At 40.3% G+C, this 20088-nt stretch overlaps 1 protein-coding gene across 2 annotated transcripts in view; it reads left to right on the forward strand.

The window, feature by feature from the left end:
* Positions 1-20088, forward strand: part of SLC7A9 (solute carrier family 7 member 9) — a 46347-nt gene that overhangs the window by 12293 nt on the left and 13966 nt on the right. For both annotated transcript variants that reach the window (XM_063438853.1, XM_063438854.1), the window contains exons 3-7: positions 14975-15122; positions 15535-15777; positions 16558-16683; positions 18007-18106; positions 19940-19984. In XM_063438853.1, coding sequence (XP_063294923.1) covers positions 14975-15122; positions 15535-15777; positions 16558-16683; positions 18007-18106; positions 19940-19984 — 662 coding nt within the window. The remainder of the gene's footprint in view (positions 1-14974; positions 15123-15534; positions 15778-16557; positions 16684-18006; positions 18107-19939; positions 19985-20088) is intronic.

The following is a 20088-nucleotide window of genomic DNA, read 5'->3' on the forward strand; positions in this document are numbered from 1 at the left end:
ACAAATGATTGCTAGGCACATTTTTATACACCATTTGACAGCAGTTGTTAGTTTATCAAGTCATGGACATAGTATATACATTAAGTTGCATATCCTGTATGTTTTGCTACATGGTGAGCAAATAATATGTGAAGCTCATACATGTACGGTTATGTATGTGCTTAGATATAGTATGTGCCTATGTGGCTCGAGTATGTAACAGGTGAGATAAGCACGGATAGTGCCAGGCAAGCGGGCATGTCGTCAGTAAATTAGCAGATGATAGGCAATCTGAGAGCGTAGCTGGTGTTTGTGTTAAGGCCTTATGCAGTTGTGGGAAGGCTATTGTGAGCGTGTTAGGCAAAAAAACGTAAATGTGTTAGACAAAACGTAAATAAAGAGCTTGGCTAAGGAACATAAAGAAAGTAAGATGAAATGACCAAGCAGTGGATAACTAAATCATAGTCTATGAAGAGTGTCTCTGCAGCCTGTGGGTATGCATCTATCTGAGTGAATCTCAGGGTGCAGGAGCAGTCCCGTGATCACCCGATTCCCACTTGCGGCCACCGTTGCGGCTGTGCTGGTGCGGTGTGGGGTCCCTCTGTTCTGGTGTCATAAGTCATGGCGCTTTGACTCCGGTCTCCCCTCCGACTCCAAGGTTCTGGGAGGCAGGCATTGTGTCTCAGTAGTGGGTTTGTACGCTTGTGCCTGTGCTCCGTAGGGGTATCCCGGCGCCTCCAGGCATGCTTGCTCTCTTGTCTCTTGGCTCTGCTGGACTGGCTGTATCTGACTTTGGGAGTGAGGTCCTGGGATTGTCTTGGTGTGCACGGCATGACTCGCTGAGTGGGGGTCTTCCGACTGCTCTTTAGGTGTCTGCGGGCCTGGCTGTCTCTAAGGGGTTGTGCTGAAGCGTGGGTTCGCTTGTGGAGTCTGAGCTTCTGCTTCTGTGTGGGATGTTTTAGGTGAGGGATCCCGCCTGCTGGCAGCCTGGGTGGGCTGAGTTTGTATGGCTTAGGTGCTTGATAAGTGAGTGTGCCCGACGGGGCCCCCTGCACCCCATCTCGTGTGCGCCTCCGATTGCCCCTCTGACCCCCTTCTGCTGTATCTGCACATACCTCCAGCTTCTGCCATAGCTTAGCAAAGAACTCATTAAGGTGCTGTAGCATGAGGTCCACCGCTGCACACCCGTCCTGTCCACCGCGTGGGAAGGGTGCGTCCACCATTTTGAGTGGTGGAGATACCTTGTGCAGTATCCGCAGCTCGTTGTAAGCAGGGTGAGTGAGGCTGCTATATGTGGGCCGGGATGACCCCCACCGGTCCTGGGGGGGGGGGAAAGGTGTTACGTCGGGGTCCCAGTCTTGATTGATGTGCCCGGAGAGACTCTGTCTCTCCGTGGCTGATTTTCAGGTAGGCCGCAAACCTCAGTGTCTTCGGTTGGTTGCGCAGGGGCTCGAGAGAGGCACCGATCGATTCAGTAGCCTCTCCCGGTTCCCGGTGTCTTGGTCTGCAGTTTGTGGGTGTGTATTTCTGGGTGTTATGCCCCGTTTTTTGTCCCCAGACGTGGGAGCTCGCGCTGTACATGTCTGGGCTACTTGATTGCTTGGCTCCGCCCCCCGCCTATTGCAAGTCTTATGAGCTTGGAATGTCAATGGTTTTGTTTGGTAATACTGCATAATGTTATTTTACAGTTTGTTGCCTCTGATTGGTTATGAGGGTCCTAAGTACGCCAGGATGCCTTTATATGTGTGATTATGCTGGAAGGCTTTGTCTCATGGTAGCTTATAGTCACCAAAACAACTTTTAGCTGAATGAAGCAGGTGAATAGATCATGCCACTGCAATCTCTCTGATCAATTCACTGCCATTTAGGAGTTAAATCACTTTGTTTTTGCAGCCCAAGGCACACCTCCCTGCATGTTACTTGTACAGTCTTCCTAATCAGTTCCTGTAAAGAGTCATCTAATGTTTATATTTCCTTTAGTGCACAGTCTGTTTCATTTCGAATGTCTTTTCTCCTGCACTGTTAATTGCTTGTTAGATCTTACAAGACCCTCCGGTGTGATGAAAGTTTAATTACAGGAGATACAAACCTCTTAAGCAAGTTAACGTCTGATTAATAATAACACAGCTTTTTCATGCAGTCACTGCCAGGGGAGGTGTGGCTAGGGCTGCATAAACAGAAGTGATTTTAACTCCCAAATGGCAGAGACTTGAGCAGTGAGACTACAGGGACATGCTCTACACATCCAAACTGATTCATTAAAGGGACACTATAGTCACCAGAACAACTACAGCTTATTAAATTTGTTCTGGTGAGTAGAATCATTCCCTTCAGGCTTTTTGCTGTAAACACTGTCTTTTCAGAGAAAATGCAGTGTTTACATTACAGCCTAGTGATAACTTCACTGGCCACTCCTCAGATAGCTGTTAGAGATCTTTCCTGGGTCATGGCTGCCTAAAATGCATCCAAACATTGTGTCTCCTCCCTCTGCATGCACACACTGAACTTTCCTCATAGAGATTCATTGATTCAATTCATCCCTGATATGCCTCCTTGTCAGTCTCAGCCAATCCTATGGGGAAGCACTGTGATTGGATCAGGCTACCACTTCTGCTGATGTCAGCAGGCAGTGGGCAGGTCTAAAGGAAACAGAGCCAGAGCTAGCAGCTCCAGACTTGAATAAAAGTAAGATTTTGCTATTTTTATGGAGGCATGAGGGGACCAGAGGGGCTAGATGGTCGTTTTAACCCTGTAGGGTCAGGCATACATGTTTGTGTTCCTGACCCTATAGTGTTCCTTTAACCCCTTAAGGACCAAATGTCTGGAATAAAAGGGAATCATGACATGTCACACATGTCATGTGTCCTTAAGGGGTTAAGCTAAACTTTATTCGGTGACTATAGTGTTTCTTTGCTGCTGGCTTCTTAATTGGTTTTGAAGTTGGCCTGTTTGCACTATATAACACAGCTGATCACCCATTGAGTAAATGCTAGGACATGCTTGACTCTCTGTTGTGTATTTGACCCTCTGGCACAATCTCCCTGCTTTCTCAGTGACTAATGGAAGCTTCATCATAAAGGCGTCAGGAACTTTATAATTTCCTAAAACTGACATTTGTGATTCTTTGTGCAATATCTTTTCTTGCTTTCTATGTATTGGATTGGTGCTATGACTGTGCAATGGATTTTACCTCCAGTAGGTATAACTCTATATGATGGCATTATGATATGGAGAGATGTAATGTACATTGAGAATGGCAGGGTTCTGTAATCTTAGCAGCAACCTCATCTAACAACCGACCTCTGACTGTACACGTCTAAGAATAGCAGAAATCTGACAATAATTCAATCTGCAGACATCTCGTTTTATTGACTGGTTCTGTGCTGGTAAATCAAGATGGAAGTCCTTGAGGATCGTTTAGGAGCATTTAATAAACCTGGCTCTCAATGGCTCATTTTCCATTGCAGTTCTTCAACTTACTTTTTTTAAAATCAATACGTAGTATTATAATTAATGTTTAGATTTGTGGGATAAATGCTGGGCTGCAACAGGCGTGAAACATTTCACACCTTCGTGGGGTTTGATCATAGGTCACAATGTGAAGGTAAGATGCATTGCTGTTATATCGAGACATTTGCAGAAGCTCACACTGAATTGACCAGCCATTTAAAGGTGTATCATATTCTAATATTTTCTGAGAGTTAGACCATTTCTATGAAAGCTGATGACGGGACTCTTCATATCCGTTAATAAGGTGCGATTATTTTAGAAAGCCTGTGCTGATCCAGTTTTATTTTATTTTATTTTTTTGGCGAGCTTTATTTCAGTTTTCTTTTTCGAAAATTAATTTTATTCAGGAAAGCGAAAAGTGACAAAGATATTCCAGATGGTTAGGTGCATTGCATCACATGTTAAGGTGGATTACAGCGGATGGGTCAGTACTCATCGGTTCACAATCCGTTAAACACAGTTAACATGAGAATCTCCAACCACCTTTCCAGTTGCGGGGTTAGGGTAAAGGTGAAGAGAGAGCGAGCGAGGGAAAAAGGGAGCGGGTAGAGGGGATGGGAGGAACGAGAATTGTGTGTAGGTCTCCAGTCTCGTTGGTGTATTCCTGTTTTCTATGCCCCATTGATGATCATTTATAAACCAATATCAAGGGAATTTATTTATGATCACCTGTTTGTGCGTACAATAAAGTGCATTGCGCAAGTATGAATAAAATAATCCTATTATTTTATTTTCCATTGTACAATAAGTTTTTTTTAATTAAATTTTTAAAAGAAATTCGCTAGCGCGATAGATATCTTAATTTTGTTATTAATGAAATGGATAGAGATTTTTTTCCCATGTGTAGCTTGCTATCCCATACACCCCTTGTTGATCAAGCAGAAACCTATAGGAGTAAGATGATTGACAGAGAGTGCTTGGCCAAATCCCTCCAGAAGCATCCAATCCCAGGAATGGACATTCACTAGTGATTTTAAAAAAAATTAAATATATACATTCCAGATAGGTACAAGAAAAAAACAAAAGTACTTGGGGAATCCTAAATTTAAGAGAGTACTCATTACTGAAAGAAAATACAGGAAGTTCGTAGTTAAAAAGAACACAAGAGACTTAAGTACAAGTGAGATAATCGTCAAAGAATGGGAAGTCCTTTCGGGCATAAATATAAGAAAATGAATTAACCTCACAAAACCAATGACACGCCAAAACAATATAAAGTTAATATTTCAAGTATCAGTTGCCTATGACTGGTAATGATAAGACTAATTGAGATAAGAATTATAAAAAAGAAGTAAATCATTAATGTACTGTATCCACCTGGTTTCCAAAAACATAAACAAAGAAATAAGCCATAATCTAGAAGAAAAGAAATGTCTTTATCAATGAGTTATAAAACAGCATTAAAATCCCACTTCACAAAAGAGCCTGGATTCCCAAAGAGTAACGTACGAGGAAGAGGATATAGAATTTTGTGTTACCTTTTATGCCTTGTGTCCTCACTAGTTGTTTAGGGGTCTTAATGGTGATTACTGAGCCATTGATTAGTTCACTCACCTTTGCTAAAGCAGCGATATGCTGATTGGTTGGCCTTTTAGTCACCTAAGTTGGTACCTGCTGTGAGATTGACACATACGTACCTATTAACTGTGTTCTTTTTAATTAGAAATTAGGGTTGTTTTGTAGGCTCATATGTTAAGGTGTAGGCATCAAAAAAATGCTCAAAACGGCTGAACTGGACTATTACTTGGTTTCAGCAAGGGAAGCCTTCTCCATTTTTCCAGCTGTCAGTTGAGTGATGGCTGACCTTATCTGCACCATCTTGTGTGATACACAGTAGAAGATGATGGATATTTTGAAACACTGTAATGACCTGAGCTGCAATCTCACAATATTAACCACTGAATCTTTTGTTTTATATTCTTGAGTAGATGCATTAGGCAGTAGCACATGGTGGTGGCCATTGGGGTTAAGGGAATTGGACAACCGATGGCTGTCTTAGGGTAAATCTAAAGTAACTTAAATTAACAAACTCTAAAACTATGTTGTATATTTTTGGCAATTTATGTGGTAAAGATATGTTTAGTTTCCGCAGGGTACAGGTCTGTTTTTAATGTGGTCGGCCCGTAGTGTTTATAGTGAAGTCCAACCTATAAGTACACATCACCCATCTTCATTATTACTGTGTAGGGAAGCCGTATCAGTCTCTCGGAATGGGTCAGAATAACCCCTATCTCCTTTATTTTTAGCATTAGTGGTTTAATAAATCTTCTATAATAAATACAAGCAGTTCAGTCAATGTCGCTCTCAGGTTCAGGAGGAAGGTGCCTTGATGCCATAATAAGCTCAACATTCAACATGCTTATATGACCTCCACATTATGTGAAACTGGAGATCCACAGGGACTTCATGCCGAACATTTTACCCCTGAACATTGGGTAACGTCTCATCTCCAATGCAGGTCCTCTTCTGTTGTACATTCTGTCCCTGGAATTGACAATGCAGATTTAGGGTGACCTTGGCATTGGGAGCTAAATTTCAATGATGCTCAACTAACTTTTGGACATGTATGGTTTTGGTTTTTTTTTCTTCTGCTAGTTCTCCGCCCATATCTGAAAGTATCATCACACAGGGCTTGTTTTGGACGAGATAATCCGCAGCAGTTATTGCTAATCTCACCAATAGTGGAAAGTCCTGGAATTTCAAGTTTTCTTGGCCCAACCTTTGTCACACAGGTCCCTTGTTCTCAAACAGACTTGTACAGACTTTGTGATCTATTATACAGTCAGCTTGTTATCAAGCTCTGACCATAGATCAAATCAGAAGTAATTGCCACGTTAATCTCTGAACATCATACATAGATTGTGAGTTTATTTGGACAAGCCCTGTTGCACCCGCTGTCACCGTATGTCATAAATGTTGTGTTAGAATGAAATCTTTCCTATTGTGCAGCGCTGCGGAATATGTTGGCGCCATATAAATAATTGTAATATGGGTTTGCTTTTAACACTGCATGCAGAATGTTTGCTGCCACGTTCTACACTTCTATAAGCAATCTGGAGACCTTGAGAAAGCCACAGTCACTCGCACTCGGAAGATTAAACAAGGTCTTCTTTGCATACAAGATAGTTTAATGAACTTGCCCCCCCCCCCCCCTGTATCGTATGCCTGACAGTTCCCATTTATTGGTAGAACTTGCAACCGATAACGCAAATTCTGTGGAAGGTGGATCTTATTTTTAGACTCTCCCAACCGCGAGCGAAATTCATTTTCAGGATAATCAATGAACTACCTGGGCAGGTTAAATGGAGAAACATATGGATTTATTCTGTGTACTGTAAGTTGTTGTGGTTTGTTAACCCTTTTACTACCAAGCAGTTTTTGACTGAAGAAAGGTTAGCGTTGCATTTATTTGAAGCAAGAGATGTATAGCGTATAAACCTATCATAACACAGCAGTTTTGTGTATTTATTGCTTTGCAGAAAAACTTTAAAATTATCTATATTTACACAATTTTTATTTTTCACTTATTCGTTTTATCCTTTATAAAATTATCTGGGAAATGAACCACTTTAGACAGTAATGTACAGTGTCCTTTATTTTTGCCTAAAAAAAAAAGCAAAACTCAAAATGTTCTCTCACACACCGTAGGTGAGACAAAAACGGATAAATAACGATATTAAAATACTTTGCCTATAGGTATTTGTAAGGACCCTGAAGCCGTGCAGTTTACTGAAATGGCAACAAAATTTAAAAATAATATCTGCATTTGAGCATAATGCCCATGTACTGTAAGTACAGTTAAATCATATTTGCCATATCATAGCAATCTTTATCAATATGTGGACTGCTAATATAATGTTGGCTGTGAAATGGTAGAGTTCATTCACTTCTCTCCCATCCCTGACTGTGGGAATAGTATGATCCATTGAAACTTCCTGTACTGTTTAGAAGCAGAGGTGAGCTTATATGTTCGGCAAACTTGAATTATATCAGTGACTGAAGACTGGTAATTTCTTCTGTCCATTTTCCAGTTATCTGTTTCTATACTTGGCAAGATTGCTTTGCGCCTTGACAATATTAAGGGTTGTTTTGTAAGCTTCAAGTGCCACTATTTTTACATTTCTTTTTTTTTTTACAACATGTAAGTATCCTTTTTTTCTAAGCGTTGCCAGCATCATCTCATTTTTGCTTACCGTCACAAGTATTTGTTTAATAGATTTTTCTAATGACCATTGTACACCAATGCAAAATATGTCCGCAACACATTGATTGGTTTTAGCATACCCATCTCGCTATTGCCTCGGCCACTAAGAGTCTATTTTTATTGATTCGTCATTTCATTCAGCTCTCAGGTAGGCTTCTCCAATATCATAAGTTGTGTTGTGTCAGCAGAGAGCATTGTGGGTTAATGAGTAGATTATGCTGTTAATAACAGTCTGCAAACATTGCATATAGTGCTAAGTAATGGGTTTTTATATTGCTTTGTTGAGAGCGAGATAAGATACTAAGACTTGGCTCTTTCCATTGAAAATGTTTTCCTTTATTTTTATGATTATGTAAGAACAGCTTAGGTCCATTTTAAGGACTCTCCTAACTCTGGTTGGATATAAAACTATAGCATGCCAACTGATCAGCGCTACAACACGCCATTTAGAAAACACGAGAACGTTACCCAGTTTTCAAAATTCCTAATTGAGAAGGATTTTATACATCACAGAATATATATATATATATATATATATATATGCGGTGTTTCGATGAAAACTGTAAGTCAAACAGGAGAGGGAACCCTGCAGGGGGTTGGGTGTAAGTAACCGTTTGGGAATTGGGTGTAACCTGGTTCGACAGAATCCTGAGATTTAGAAAAGAACACTTTATGAAGTTACAGTTACATATTAACGGACAGCTGATTGCCAAGTCTACTTTTAAGCCACAAAATAGAAACTTGACTAAAAATAAAAACCATGCAGACTATTATTTCCATGGGATATAAATGAGGTGCTGCTTCTTGTATAATAACTCACTAGACATAAGTTGCTAGTAGCTCATATATTTAACTGAAAATATTTCTATCATGTGTATGATATAATAATTAGATCAGCCAGACCAGCTCACCCTACGCGTTTCACCTTGTTCCAGACCAGCTCACCCTACGCGTTTCACCTTGTTCTAGACCAGCTCACCCTACGCGTTTCACCTTGTTCCAGACCAGCTCACCCTATGCGTTTCACCTTGTTCCAGACCAGCTCACCCTACACGTTTCACCTTGTTCCAGACCAGCTCACCCTACGCGTTTCACCTTGTTCCCGCCATCTCCAAATTTACTTGGAGGATGATAATGAACATTTGAATAAGCCACACCTTGGTTGTGTTGAGTGAGCTTTTCACATTGCAACATTGTGCTATGTAGTGAGAATTTTCACCCTGAAAATGAACGCAAGGCGATGCAAATCCGATTCTGTACCTAGATCTGACATGTGTTTGCTATGGTTAGTACCTCCTAGGAGTGGGTTTACAATCATTTCTGTTCTAAATTCCTTGGGTTGCAGACTTTGTACTTTTATTGTGGTTTGATAAATCGCTTATATTGCAAGAGTAAGCGGACATAAATACCTTCTCATTGGTATTTAGTGTAATTTAACTAAATCATTTATGGCCGGGTTCAAAGTCCATTACAAAAAGTGTAACTCAGCGTGTATATATATATATATATATATTTATTTTTTTTCTTTATTTTTGAAGTGCATAGGTTTACAACATTCGCTTGGGAGGTACCCCAAAGGCAGTCCTCTAGCGCAGTAAAAACAGTTGAACGAATAGGTACTTGGTAGGTCAGGCACATTTTTTGTATGGCTATGAACAATATAGATTAACTTTGCATAGGTGTTTTCTTAACAACATAAATTAACATCGCTGGAAGGCACGCTTTTAGGGTATCGAGTGGGTTACTAGACATAACACTTTAGAGCAGTTAGTAGAGTCTGCACATTTTTCAGAGGGTATTACTGACATGCATGAAGAAACAGTTGCAGTGAATAAGTAATAATGATAGTTGGCCTATCACCGCTGGACATACACCACTAGTGTGGTGCCGCGGCGGTGGGAGGCCAACGTAATTACCGTGGGGAAACTCCAGGGGCTTAACCCCTAAACAACTGATAAAAAAAGGAAGGAAAGAAAACACAAAAGCCAGTCACAATGCCGAGAGACAGATGTGGCTAGCTGTGTTTGCCTGAAAATATACGGTAGTCTAATAGAAATACAAGATATATACTATATACATAGGATACAAAGAAATTGAGATAACCCTACAGCGTGTGATCTAAACCGACAGGTAGATGATACCTGTATATATCTTGATGACTGTGTGGGTATACGGGTATCACCAGTATCTTATTAGCAATAGGTATACTAAACATTCCATGCTTAGGCTCGTTGAGTCTAGTTGTTTATGTTGAGTGAGGCCTCCCCACTGTCAGGAGTGAAGCTGGGTGCGTAGTTAATGACCTAATATATAAAACAGGCATGTGGACAAACGTTTCATAATACAATCACTTAACTGAGGTGGACGTTTGGGTATTATGAGGCACCCCCGGGCCATGTAATAGCCTCTTGTGTATCAATAGGGATTAAGGGGATGCTTTGGCAGGGTACGTATAGGTACTTGACAAATATACAGTAGGTTATGGTATGAAGGTAACATACCCTGAGTGACTTTAGTAGTAGACGCTAGTGTGGGAAAATTTGGGTCAAGTGGTGCGGGTGAGGGGGACGATCGTAAGGAATGTTGATCGTAGCTTGCGATTAGGTGGGGAGGGGTGATTTCTCCTGGCTGTGTGTAATGCAATCATAGGTATAATGTCCCTCTGTGCGGATGGCTTATGCCCTTTGTGGCCTGGTGCATTCCCCGGTATTGGGGTGAGTTACGGCAGTTAGGGCCAGTGTCGCTGGGTGGGAATGGGATATAAGGCTTTGCTGCCCTGGTATCGTGGGTGTTTGTGGTTGCGTGGGGATTGTGTGTGGCTCGTTGCTGTTAAGAAGCCGAGGCATCTCATTTAGTGTATGGGGGCTTCATTGAGGAGGGTGCAAACAGAAATAAACGGGAAACTTTACCATAACTGTTCAGCAGCAGAGGTATCACATCTAGTGTGTGTGAGCTGCATTGATGAGGATGCAAGCAGGATAAATGGAAAAATTAACCGTAGCACATATTCTATTTTGTAACGGCACTTGTAAGAGTGGGTGACTTGGCCCTGCGGGTCCACAAGGGGTACTCAGGCCGGGGCCATTTTCTTAGAGGCGTGGGTGGACCCTCTTGGGACAAATGTCTCGGAGGTAGCCGGGTTCCACTCATGGGGCTTAGAGGATAAGCGGAGTTGCTGTAAAGAGTCTTGTGGTAGGCCCAAGGTTGATAGGTGTCTTCTCGCCTCCTGCAGGTCTGCTATTGAGTACGCGGTGTCTCCGTGGAGTACGTGAAGCTTATAGGATGAGCGCCATTGGTATTTGATATTGTGTGCACGGAGCAGGGTGGTGAAGGGTCTCAGGGCTGTGCGCCTTGCCATAGTTCCTCTAGATAAGTCTGTGTAAAATGTAAGGGCCATGCCCTCAAAGGTGTACGGTGTGCTGCCCCTGATGGCTGTCATTACTGCTTCTTTATCCTTTAATTTCTGAAATTTAACGATTAGGTCCCGTGGTGCTGCCGCTGGGGCTGTCGTTGGCTTGGGGATTCGAAACATGCCATCCAGGCACACTCCCTTGACCTTCTTCAGTGGGATTATTGTGCTCACCAGGCGCCTCATGAAGTGAGGTAGTTCGGTGTCCGGGACCGCTTCTGCTATGCCTCTCATTTTAATATTCTGAGCGCGGCGCGAGTCCTCCAATGCCGCCATCTTTTGCTCCATAAGCAGGTGCTGCTGTTGCAGCGATTTTAGTTCCTGCAGTATTGTGGACATCTGCCGTGTGTGGCTGCGGGAGTCTTACTCCAGGGTTTAGGTGCGGCTTGCCAGGCCCTGGATGTCTTTTTGCATGTCTGCCACATCAGCCTTGATGTTCCGGCGGAGGTCCGCCAGCAGTTCCTGCATGACTGCTTTCGTGACTGGGGCAGAGTCCGGTTGCGGTTTGGGTTGTGCTGGTGCCTGTGTTGCGGGTAGGCCAGTTTCTTCGGAATTTGTTCATCGGAGTCGTCGAAGTCGTCCATGTAGGCGGCTATGTCAGGCTCCAGGGCGCCATGTGCTCGCCGCCATAGATCCCCAATGCTTGTGCCAGGTCGTGGTTGGTCTGGTTTTTGCTTTTTGCTTTTCCTGCCCATTTCTGTCTTGTTTGCCAGGTAGGGTCAGCTTCGTTTTTCTAATTGGGGGTGAATTTGAAAGTTTTTGTCTGTGTTTTATGCTGAAGAATCACGGCGCTCTCAGTGCATGCGACCAGACGGTTCAGCTGTCGGCTCCGCCCCCCCCCCCCCCCCCATATATATATATTTTTAAGATGGGCAAACATTTGTTTTTGAAACCTGCACTAATTTTATCACATGACAGGAGGCTTCATATTTTGCATAACTCTCTTTACTGTAAAATCCAGCAGCACAGATCAAACAGAAACAACCAATCAGAAACAAGTATCCAACTCTATAAAGGACCCCGTCAGCCTGACCACTTCCTCTTTCTTTGTAGCGAATCAGTATATAACAGTCTAAAACAAAACCAAGTCCTTAAGAACAACGGAACCATCGATAACATCCAGAATTCGAAAATAGGTGACCGGAAACTCAACAGAAATAGATCCATTCCTGTGCAGAAGTCGATCACAGTGAAAGGAAGAAAAAAAAAAAAGTGAACGGTATCTGAAGTGACCAGATGTCTGCATTTAACCAACTATAATCCAGACAGATGACCTAAATAAATATGACATAATTATTTAGTTACTTAATTTAACTCCACATATAACCGGAACAATATACTGAATTAAACTGGTAGTATTAACGACACTAAATCTAAGTATAAACTACCCTAGTATGAACAATTAGAATAATGCGGGAAATAAAGACCCAGGGTGGGAAGCAGAATAGCGTGGGTAAATATTATAGGTACACTACGTTCGCATAATCTACCACTTTAAGATACAGATATGCTATTGGCGTCTTCACAGTCGGTTTACAGTGAGGTTTTTATAGTGATCCCTGGAATCGTCAGCAATTCATGCACACATTTGAGGACTGTGCTGTCTCCAGAGCTGGAAAAAGTTGTCCTTCCACAATTAAAGGTGAAATGATAGTGAACGATAAATAGTGATGTCTTAACTTTCAGTCTGTGCTGGTATTTTTCAGCTTGATTTATGGAGCTCCCATTTTTGGGTCAATTACACCGTGATTTAATATGAAAACTTACTTTCAATCCAGCACCGAGATCCGCAGTCCGAACCGAATCACAATTGCGTCTTGCCTTCATTCAATGAAACCCTTCTCATAGAGGAGCATTATTGGACCTATAGGTATAAGGAAAGAGAAAAAGGTGGCGCCACAGAGATTTATATAAAATGAAATCTAAGCAAATAGTATTATAGAAATAAACAATGACCTATAATACAGAGAGAGAACAATAAAAATAATAATCGGGGTGTGTGTGTGTGTATATATATATATATATTCCAGTAAAACCTTTGGATGAGAGAACAATCACAGTTCTATCTGAGGTAGAGACGTCGTAGGATCGAGGGGTTCGTAGAATCCGTATGAAAGAGAAAAGAAAATCTAATAGTGTAATAAAACCCAAATAGGTAAAATAATAAAAATAGTAAAAATAACATGGCTAACTCACAACAAAGAAAGTGGGCAAAATACCTTTATTAAAATACAGTTCGTTAAAATTTCCACAACGCGTTTCTTCCCTTAGGGCTTTCTCAAGTGGATAAAAACATGTACCTGACTATACTGGCTTTATATAGGCTGATAACAATAATAAACAAAAGGGACTAGAAAACTAGTTGGGTATAGCAATAAAGTACATAAGGAATAAACCACAACACATATATATAAATGAATTCATAAAACATATGTGTCAAATAGCAAGTGCAAATATGGTTACTCAGACCAGGGTTTTGTAGCATACATGTTTTTATCCACTTGAGAAAGCCCTAAGGTGAGAAACGCGTCGTGGAAATTTTAACTATTGTAATAAAGGTATTTTGGCCACTTTCTTTGTTGTGAGTTAGCCATTTTATCTTTTTTACCATTTTTATTTTACTACCTGGCATCTGAGTTTTACTAGTTCCAGAGAGATACTACTCCAAAGCATCTTTGGTGGGGATTATACCACTTACGCCCTATCATTGAGCAGTGCGTCTGCCCAATTAAATGTGAGTAACCATTCGGTATTTTTATACACTCTCCTGGTTTTATCACAGTGAGCACTATTGATGTTTTTTGTTACATTATATGGTCCCCAGCTGACGAGATATCTACTTACAACACTCCCTCACTTATCCTATAAATGGGGATTATACCACTGAACGTGGTTTATACTAGAGCTAGCTTTTAGCTCTCAAAAACGTGAGTAGGACCGTATACACTTTTTTTTTTTTTATCGGCTGCTACCTATTTGGATTTTATTGCACTATTTGATTCGATTTTCTCTTTCACATGGATCCCACGAACCCCTTGATCCCACTACTCTATAGACGTCTCTACCTCAGATAGAACTGTGATTCTTCTCTCATCCAAAGGTTTTATTGGACTCTTTTTGGACTGTTCTTTAATAATCTCTGTGTGTGTGTGTGTGTGTGTGTATATATATATATATATTTTTTTATTGTTCTTTCTCATTTTCATTTTATATATTATCTCTGTGGCGCCACCTTTGTCTCCTTTCTTATACCTATTTACCTATAGGGCCGGTGAGGGAGCCCTATCCTTTAAGTGTGCCGCCTTTATTTAAGCGCTGATCCTTCTGTACACTTTTCACGTAATTATTGGACCTATGCTGCATCCACAATTAACCAATTCGATACTTCTGTATGAGAAGGATTGATAGAACGTTAGATGACCTCATGCAAAGTGTGAGGACATCCAACGTCAATAATCAAACTCTGTGCTGGGAAAGGAGGCACCATCTAGTGGCTGTCAGGGTAACCGCCACTAAAAGTGTGATCTCAGACATGGCGATGTTATACAATGGGGGAGCATAGTGTAATAACAGATCTGTGATGCTTCTCTGCTAATCTGCTTTCTTTTTTCCCAGTTAAAGTTTGTTAGTGTTTCCAAAAATTTAACAAAAATAAGAATCATGTAAAGTTCTTGAATGCAACTTTCCTGTCCTTACCATAATTGCATTTCTTTTTCTGGAAGTTTATCTAAATGATCTTTTTCCTCGACACCACACTTTTTACTTGTTTTCTTGGCTAGTAAATAATTGGATAAACCACATTTTTTATCATTGCCATGTGCAGCCATTCTTTGCAATAGCTGTTTGACTTGACTCCTTTTCTTCTCTTACAGGTTGGTCTGGTAAGTGGGGTCAGTCTTATAGTTGGTACCATTATTGGATCTGGAATCTTTATTTCCCCCAAATCAGTGCTTCGAAACACCGGGGCCGTGGGACCATGTCTCGTCATTTGGGCAGTTTGTGGCGTGATCTCAACAATGGGTAAATGAGTACAGATTTAAGTTTCAGCTTACTGTTTAGTGAATAAATCCTATGTACCCGAAATTCTTTGGCATAAACGCTAAACGGAAGGTTTTCCAACAGGGGAATTATTTCCAACTCGGCAATTATGGGCTGAATTTTGCTACTAAGTTGTTCAATAGCCTTTTGATTTTCTAAGTATATTTTTTAGAATTTTATATATAACTTTATAAATTAAAGACATTGGGCTTCGCAATGTTCACACTTCCATAGCTGTAGGTTCTTACATCAAGCTTTCACTGGATTATTTTCAATTCTGTCCTCTCATGAGCTACACAAGATCCACTTTGTTACTTGGCTGTTTATATCTTTGTTTGTTGTAACATATGTTTTATGTAATGCACCCCAGTGATTGTACTGTGTATATTTTTAGGTGCTCTGTGTTTTGCTGAACTTGGAACAATGATCACAAAGTCCGGGGGAGAGTATCCATACCTCATGGAAGCCTTTGGCCCCATCCCTGCGTTCCTGTTTTCCTGGGCCAGTGTCATTGTGATGAAACCGTCATCGTTTGCCATCACCTGCCTCAGCTTTGCAGAGTATGCGTCTGCCCCATTTTACCCAGGATGCACCCCTCCAGTGGTAGTCATTAAATGCCTGGCGGCTGCTGCTATCTGTAAGTAGTCTCCAAAATGGGGTTCCGTTTGTCCTTCTTGTTATGATCACCGTGGAAAAGTAAAACATACAAAATGTATTGAAATGGGATTCAAATCCATCAAATTGTTCCCACATTAAAGAAATAGTCTAATGTCACCTAAGATGCTTCCATTTGATTGAGGCGCCAGGAGACCTAATACTTTCATTCCCTTTGAATCGGAACCCAGTGCTGAGAGACTCTTCCTGACCCACCACTACCTTGACAAATACATGTATTTCTAATGCTGGAGTGCACAGTCTGTTTGGATTTTGTGCCCACCCCACCCCTAAAATGAAGGTAATTTATCTGTAATCTCACCGCAGCTCCACTCTGCCCCATAGTGAGGATCTCACAGCCAATTCAATGCTTCCTTGCACCAATAGAATGCTTGGAATAGAGAAGCATTGAATTGAAAGCCCCCACTTCCGCTTTGTGTTAATGCTCGAGGCAAGGGAACTGATAGCTGGGAGGGTGTAATTTAGGACATATATAGAAGGGTAGATTGCTTTCAAAATTAGCACTTTTTACACAATAAGACAAAGGTCCCTTTCACACAAAGTATTTCAGCAATCTGAATGTTTAAATTATGGAATGTTTAAATTATTGACTCTCTATAGTTCCACATAGTCTGCCAAAGAAAACCCTTCACACCCGCTGAAAGTCCGCTAAATCCTGGACTCTGTGATCGGTCCTTTTCCCCGTTTCCTTGTTTGCATACCATTCTATATAATTAACCCATTCATTTTCTTTACGTTTTAGTGACCATCACAACCATCAATGCACTTAGTGTGAGGCTGGCAAGTTATGTCCAGAATTTTTTTACGGCCGCCAAGATGATTATCATCATAATTATTATTGTGAGCGGTATTGTACTGCTAGCACAAGGTACGTTTTTTTTTTTTTAAATACATTTTAAGTAGTTCCATAAAAATATCAAAACTTTGCTTGACCGAGCACGTAGCTTATAGTCTGCTCCGTAAAAGGCAAAATAAATCCCTAACATGTGGAAGCCTGCTGGGCACAAATAGAACAATCAAAACAGAAATAGAACAATATTCTAGATATAATCTCCTCCTGGTATGGCCACGTATTGACCGCGCTTTCTGTGTGAAGTCATTCGTACCCGGAAATAAACAAGCCTCTCGGTTCTGTTTATTGTCTGGGTAATAAATCTCTTTTTACAAGTGTTGGATCAGTCGTAATACAGATACTGCCACCAAAAATTTAATTTTGTCATAAGGTGCAAAATAAATAATGGTTAGTAGCATGCACATGACACAGTAAGTGTCAACTAAAATAAATAAATAAAATTTAATTAAATAACTGAAAAAATAATGATGCGCATTAAAACATATTTTTTACAAATTTAAGTTTTTATAGTGAGAATTTAAAGTTCAAACTTCTGTATTGTGCGTATAATGTTCCACTCTCATGAATACCAATAAATACAGGTTTATTCACTGTAGTGAGAATTCAAAGTGCATTCCCAAGTAAAGCCAAAATAGCTTAACTTGGAAAAATTATCTGAGTCTGCCTTAAATTTGAAATTCACTTTGAATTCTCACTTTCTCTCAATTCTCACTGCCTCTTAAAAGGCAGAACGTTCCAAAAAGAATGGAAAATAGGTTTGTTAACATTTAGTATATGTAAAAATAATTAATCTTGCTATTTTCTCACTAGCGACTGCAACACAGTCTTTCACACATTAAATCCGTTAAATATAATGGAAAAAGTCTTAAAAAAACAGTAAAACGTCTTAAACAAAAGAGAGAAAAAGAATTGAAATAAAATGGCACACCTCAAATTTTACACTTAATTCTAAGTGATGGAGAGTATGCAGCTTAAAACCCACCTCATTGTGCTAATTTTATTTTCTAAATATCCTCTCAAATGTTGTAAAAATTTTCTCACCACCAATAAAATTCAATGTAAGTTGATCAATCTGATGTATTTTTAGAAAATGTAAAGACAAAAGGTGTTCCTTAAAACTTCTCAATATTGCGCACATCTTCAATATTGTATTATTCTCTATAGAAGAAATAACTCCACAAGCAATATGAGTAAATAGAAGTATTAAACCGGCCATTCTACCAAACCGATATCTGAAGCCACATGTCCTTGAATTAAACAGACATTTAAATCAAACAATTTGTAATTAAACTTTTCCACTAGAATGGCATTTAACGAGTTCTATTTTGTATTCTCCAGGAAATACAGAAAACTTTGTGAACAGTTTTGAGGGGACCCAGATCACGGCCGGGGGGGTTGGTCTGGCTTTCTACAATGGCCTTTGGGCATACGATGGATGGTAAGCTTAGAATAAGAAAAGATTAGTGCAGTTCATATTGAAAGGATCGTTATAACTTTAACTTTTTCTGTAAAAATGTATATTTATTGAATCCAATGTCTAAATAGTTTAATCGTTACAACGGTGTCTCCCAGTTAGATATCAGCCATTATTGCAAGACCTATATAAAGGGCTGGGTGAACACAGGAGGTTATGTTATGTAGGAATAATTAATGCTATTTTCATATACCGTGTATGTATGATGTATTGGTGTGCTTTCTGGCTAGATTTAGAAATATTGAACTCTGTCGGTCTGTGAGGGTTTTTTCATTATGAGTTTACTAGCAACTGTCTATACAAAGGGTGTCTATAATACTTATAGAAATCCCATTCCCACATAAACAATATCATCAGAAGACTTGCCATCACTCAATCTTTGTGTTCTTGACACGTGATACTCTTATTTTGCTCTGTACATCCTGTTTAATGTTCGTATTGATGACTAAACATCTTTTTTTTTAATGGTTTTCGAAGACTGAATGTTGAAAGAAATATTGAGTGGATCGTTCCACTGTTATGATGCAAAATTTGCAAAAGTAAAGCACATTTTGAAAAATGGGGACTTGTCTTTCGTTCCTTTTCCCCAATTCTTGTAGGTAGTCCAGACTAGGGCTTATAATTGGTTCACTGCTGCAGGCAGGACACAAGAAGCCAATCTCCAGCAGAGTATGGCCATAGCACTGTGATGAGCTAACAAATCTAATATCCTCTTATATTGAGAAGAAACCATGTTGGCTCCATAACCGCTCATAGATCAGAAGACAGCAGCGATGCCGTCCTGTTTCTCTTATCTTCATAAGACAAATATTTTCCTAGATACATGATGCTCCATGAGATCTTCTTCCTTGGAGCAGTAAATGGCACAAAATCAATTTCCAATAAGCTCATCAAATCACCAAATGCGCTGAGAGATATTTAAACTAATGGTCCTAAACTGTGGTGGACAGGACAGGTGAAATCCACCGCTAATCTCTGGAAAAACAAAAGGGTAAATTGAAAAGGGCCTCTTAACGTGTTCCCACATCTCCTTCAACAGCAAGACTACATGATTGGAGCTACAAGGCAGGATGAGGGGTTATCTGTTTTGGATAATTTGAGGGAAAATTTCCTAATTAATTTCTGCAGAAAGCAAATCCTGCCCCCATCCCTGTTTGGTAAAACGTCTAACTATTGGTTTCTGGTTGGGTCTTAGTAACATGAAAATAGAATTGGGAATATCACTCACAGGACTTATTCACAAAAGAATAAATTGTCAGGAATTCCAAATATTATACATTACATTACAGAGAACTCAGCGGGTTTAGAGGAGTTTGTATTTTAGTAAAGAACCCAGACAGTACTGAAAATGAACCATACGTTACATTGTGTGTGAAATGTGTTGGGGACAGTTTTTATGTGGGGTTTACATGCCTGTTCTGTGCTTTTTTGGTGGGCAGAGAAATCCGATGATAAATACTGGCGATGGATGCAGTTTCTAGCTAGCTCCGAGGTGACATGCGATGGTTGCATTATGCGAGGTCTATGGCTCTGAATATGATTGCCGCTATCTGACTTTAAATTCACAGCTTGCTCACTAATAGTTGTTGAGTAGTCACCGGGCCAGGCTGTTTCATGGATCGGCCAGGAAGCACTTGCTGATACACCTCACAGCATATGTTAATTCGTAATCAATTCCTAATCCGTTTTGCTTCTTGGAATCCCTAATGAAATGTACACAGATGAATTGCATGTATCTCATAAATCTGCTGTCTCCCTTCACCGTACTGAAACAACCACTTTATTTCTCCTCCTTAGGAACCAGCTCAATTATATTACAGAGGAAATTAAAAATCCATACAGGTATCTACGATGCAAGCTGTAAACTGGATTCATTACTTATTCCTAATAAACAAATAGAAAATGTAGCTCCCAGTGTGGATATTGATTAGGTGATAAAGTAACCT

This window comes from Pelobates fuscus, chromosome 12 (assembly GCF_036172605.1).
Source record: "Pelobates fuscus isolate aPelFus1 chromosome 12, aPelFus1.pri, whole genome shotgun sequence".
Classification (NCBI taxonomy): Eukaryota; Metazoa; Chordata; class Amphibia; order Anura; family Pelobatidae; genus Pelobates; species Pelobates fuscus.